At 41.8% G+C, this 5,000-nt stretch overlaps 1 protein-coding gene across 3 annotated transcripts in view; it reads left to right on the forward strand.

Moving 5' to 3' along the window:
* Positions 1–5,000, forward strand: part of LOC135106378 (sodium- and chloride-dependent GABA transporter 1-like) — a 78,776-nt gene that overhangs the window by 52,068 nt on the left and 21,708 nt on the right. For all 3 annotated transcript variants that reach the window (XM_064015328.1, XM_064015329.1, XM_064015327.1), the window contains exon 3: positions 4,054–4,185. In XM_064015328.1, coding sequence (XP_063871398.1) covers positions 4,054–4,185 — 132 coding nt within the window. The remainder of the gene's footprint in view (positions 1–4,053; positions 4,186–5,000) is intronic.

The following is a 5,000-nucleotide window of genomic DNA, read 5'->3' on the forward strand; positions in this document are numbered from 1 at the left end:
CACACACACACACACACACACACACACACACACACACACACACACACACATACACACACGCACACACACACACACACACACACACACACACACACACACACACACACACACACACACACACACACACACACACACACACACACACACACACACACACACACACACACACACACGCACACACACACACACACACACACATTCCAGCATCTGTGAGGGTTGTGCTCTTTTCTTCCTGCTCCTCGCCTTCACTCATCTACGTTAAGAGGTTTCCTGTCAAAAGTCGTATACAGGGAAGAGTTTTTGTGTGCCTTTGTTATTTTTTTTATTTTTTTCTACTCCAGCTCTCTTTCTTCTTCCTCCTCTTCCCGTTTATATCTTTTGTCCTTTTCTCCATGTCCTCCTCTTCCTTTCGTCCTTCCTCTCTTGTTTTTGTTTTTTTTTTCTTTTCGTCTACTTTTCTTTGTCTTTTATTTAAAATTTCGTGATCTGTCTGTTATGTCCTTTTATTTGCATGTCTCTTTCAGTCCTCTTCCTTCTCATAGTATTTGTTTTTCTCCATTCTTTCTTGTTCTTCTTCTGTTTTCTCCTCCTTCTCTTTCCCGAGAGTAGGTCTTCTTCCTAATTACAAAATATTGATCGTGTGGTGGAGGCCATCTACTCGACACACACACACACACACACACACACACACACACACACACACACACACACACACACACACACACACACACACACACACACGTCTACACTCTCTATTTTTTTTTCAGATTTTTAAAGAGAGTAGCAGTCGAATAGCGTAAAAGGACGATGTTCAGAGTACTTTTTTCTCCTGATGATGAAAAAACGAGAAAAAAAATTCAAACAAGCTGCAAATGTCACAAACTCCTCACCTACATTAAAAAATCCTTTCCATATCTATTGTGTTTAAGAGCAGGACAGAGTAGAGCTAAGTAGGAGCTTCCGTGTAACTTAAATTGACAGAGTAAATAAGAAGAAAAGAGAGGAGAGAGACAAAGAGAACTCGAGTGTTGACATTTATTTACCTGCCTTGAGGATGTTTTGAGTGGTGTCAAGTGTTGTTACACCCGACTCTCTGCGTTTCCGGTAATTTTCCTCTCCCTGCCCCATCCCTCTCCTTCTTACTTTTCTTTCCCGTACACAATTCCTTTCCCCTTTTCCCTCTTTCCTTGCATGTTTTTCTTTTTTTTATGTAGGAGGGACACCGGCCAATGGCAACAAAAAATCAATAAAAAAAATAAAAAAAAGCCCACTGAGATGCCGGTTCTCGAACAGGGTCCAAAGCGGTAGTCAAAAACTGAAGGATAAGTGTCTTGAAACCTCCCTTTTGAAGGAATTCAAGTCATAGGAAGCTGGAAATACAGAAGCAGGCAGGGAGTTCCAGAGTTTACCAGAGAAAGGGATGAATGATTGAGAATACTGGTTAACTCTTGTATTAGAGAGGTGGACAGAATAGGGTTGAGAGAAAGAAAATGTCTTGTGCAGCGAGGCCGCGGGAGGAGGAGAGGCATGCAGTCAGCAAGAAGCATACTCCATACATGGACGGATAAGGCCCTTGTACAGAGTTAGCAGCTGGGGGCGGGGGGAGAAAACTGGCGGAGACGTCTCAGAAAGCCTAACTTCATAGAAGCCGTTTTAGCTAGAGATGAGATGTAAAGTTTCCAGTTTAGATTATAAGAAAAAGACAGACCGAGGATGTTCAGTGTAGAAAAAAAGGGGACAGCTGAGTGTCATTGAAGAAGAGGAGATAGTTGTCTGGAAGGTTGTGTCGAGTTGATAGATGGAGGAATTGAGTTTTTAAGGCATTGAACAATACTAAGTTTGTTCTACCCGAATCAAAAATTTTAGAGAGATCAGAAGTTTGTCACTCATCCACTGTTACATCTCCTTCCCTTTCCTTTATATATTCACTTCCCATCTCTTTTTTTTTATTTTTCTCCCTCTGTTTTATTTTCTATTGAATAACTCTCTCCCATTTCACGGTTCCCCTTCCATCCTTCACTCCTTACTTGATTTCTTTCTCTTTCACATGTTCCTTCCCTTCCATCCCTCCCTTCCTTTCATTCCTCGTATTTTCCATTCCGCTCCTTCCTTTCCTTCATTTACACGACAAATCTTCCCGTTAATTTTAATCCTACCATTTTTTTTTTTTTTTCACTATCCCTTCCATTATTTTCATTTTTCCTGTACAACATCTTGTCTTTTATCTCCTTCCTTTGTAACCCTTCCATTCGTCCTTCCCTCTCATTCCTTCCACTTCTTTATCTTGTTCCTTTTAATCTTAACCGTCCCTTCCCTCGTTTTCTTTCCCCTAGACATCTCTCACTTTCCCGTTTTCCTAATAACTCTACCATTCATGCACCATCTCTCTCCCCTTCCGTCCATTTCTTTCCCTTAAAAAAATATCCCTCCCCTATCCCCATTTTTTTCTCTCCCATATAACTCCGCCACCCTTCCCATCCCTTCAGCACACTCATTCCCTTAACCCTTTGACTAGTGAGGGCACAAGTAATCATATCTTTTAACAACCCTATGCAATTTTCCTCATCAAAAACTCAGCTACAACTATAGAAATCTTCACTAGAAATTTAATAACACCTTTTGCTGTGAGTGTAGCGTGTGTAGTCTTTCAAAATGCTCATGTAAACTTATGGAAGGCTATAATATCAAACTGAGAGGAAGCTGTGGCAGTCAATGAATTAAATCTCCTCTCCGCAGTAACCGTTCATATCCCCGTCTTTACTGTATGCACCATGACAGCTCCCAACACTGCATACGTCCTTATAACCGTGACTTGACCTTCCTAACCTCCATCCCACCTCCCTGTTCATCGTAGATAACATGTGTGACCTTTGGACCTGAAATTCTGGTGACCTCTTTTTGGATATGTCGTTATTCTGTGTGTGTGTGTGTGTGTGTGTGTGTGTGTGTGTGTGTGTGTGTGTGTGTGTGTGTGTGTGTGTGTGTGTGTGTGTGTGTGTGTATGTGTGTGTGTGTGTGTGTCTGTGTCAGTCTGTCTGCCCGTTCAGTAGCTACATTTTACGCGGTACGAAAATATTATTCACGATATCGGTCGGAAATAATTAATTAATACGCATTTTTCCCCCTGAATAAAGTACAGAAAGTTGTGGAATAAATTGTGTGTGTGTGTGTGTGTGTGTGTGTGTGTGTGTGTGTGTGTGTGTGTGTGTGTGTGTGTGTGTGTGTGTGTGTGTGTGTGTGTGTGTGTGTGTGTGTGTGTGAGAGAGAGAGAGAGAGAGAGAGAGAGAGAGAGAGAGAGAGAGAGAGAGAGAGAGAGAGAGAGAGAGAGAGAGAGAGAGAGAGAGAGAGAGAACGTGTGGTACATACATAGAGTCTATTTATACACATGTAAGCATTTGTACCCCGCAAGACCACCAACTCCTCTTCCTCCTCCTCCTCCTCCTCCTTTTCCTCCTCCTCCTCCTCCTCCTCCTCCTCCTCCTCCTCCTCCTCCTCTCGGGAACACTCGCTCGTCTGTTTCCCTGGAGTAATTACAACGTTTCTTGTGCTTGTTGGGAATTAACAACAATACCTACCTGTTTGAGGCAGTGTGTGTGTGTGTGTGTGTGTGTGTGTGTGTGTGTGTGTGTGTGTGTGTGTGTGTGTGTGTGTGTGTGTGTGTGTGTGTGTGGTCAAATTACATTATACCGCTGGACTTTTTCCTCATATTTTTGTCCTACATCCTCTCTTTAATTCTTTCATTTTTCCATTTTACTTCCTCTTCTCTCTTTCCCTCTTACTTTCCCTCTTACTTTGCCTTACTAGCTGACTTTCTTTCTGCTAACTTCCCCCCACCCCTCTCTCTCTCTCTCTCTCTCTCTCTCTCTCTCTCTCTCTCTCTCTCTCTCTCTCTCTCTCTCTCTCTCTCTCTCTCTCTCTCTCTCTCTCTCTCTCTCTCTCTCTCTCTCTCTCTCTCTCTCTCTCTCTCTCTCTCTCTCTCTCTCTCTCTCTCTCTCTCTCTCTCTCTCTCTCTCTCTCTCTCTCTCTCTCACGCTGGTCTCCTTTGTGTTACAGGCGCCTTCCTCATTCCCTACCTGCTGACGGTGTTCTGCTGCGGGGTGCCCACCTTCTTCCTGGAGGTGTCCATGGGGCAGTTCCTTGGCACAGGAGGTCTTACGGTATGGAGAATCAGCCCCATCTTCAAGGGTAAGTACACGTGTCTTCGTATGTTTGTTATTCATTGTTATATTAAGGTACTAGTAACTTTGGTCTATTGTTATTACTACTAGTGCTTCCGCTGTTGCTACTACTACTACTACACCTACTACTGCTACTACTACTACTACTACTACTACTACTACTACTACTACTACTACTAATAATAATAATAATAATAATAATAATAATAATAATAATAATAATAATAATAATAGTAATGATAATAATAATGATAATGATAATAGTAATAATAATAATAATAATAATAATAATAATAATAATAATAATAATAATAATAATAATAATAATAATAATAATAATAACAATAATAATGACATCATCCATTTCGTCACAGCAATAACAATATCTTTATGTGTGTCATCATCGTCATCATCCCCATCATATTTTCCATTTTTTATTGCTGTAGGCTGCGTGCCCGGGTGGAGTCTTCACAGGCAGCGACACACACGTTGACATTCTTTCTCGCACATCCTTCAAGTCTTAAAAAGTTTTAGAAGAAACCTAATTTCAAAACTTTTTTTTTCTAATGTTGTTCGGGGAAGGGTTGGGTGATGCCTAAGGCCGCACTGGCTCCAGGAAGCTTAAATTACCTCAGACACACACACACACACACACACACACACACACACACACACACACACACACACACACACACACACACACACACACACACACACACACACACACACACACACACACACACACACACACACACACACACACACACACACACACACACACACACACACACACACACACACACACACACACACACACACACA

The sequence above is a fragment of the Scylla paramamosain genome, chromosome 13 (assembly GCF_035594125.1).
Source record: "Scylla paramamosain isolate STU-SP2022 chromosome 13, ASM3559412v1, whole genome shotgun sequence".
Taxonomy (NCBI): Eukaryota; Metazoa; Arthropoda; class Malacostraca; order Decapoda; family Portunidae; genus Scylla; species Scylla paramamosain.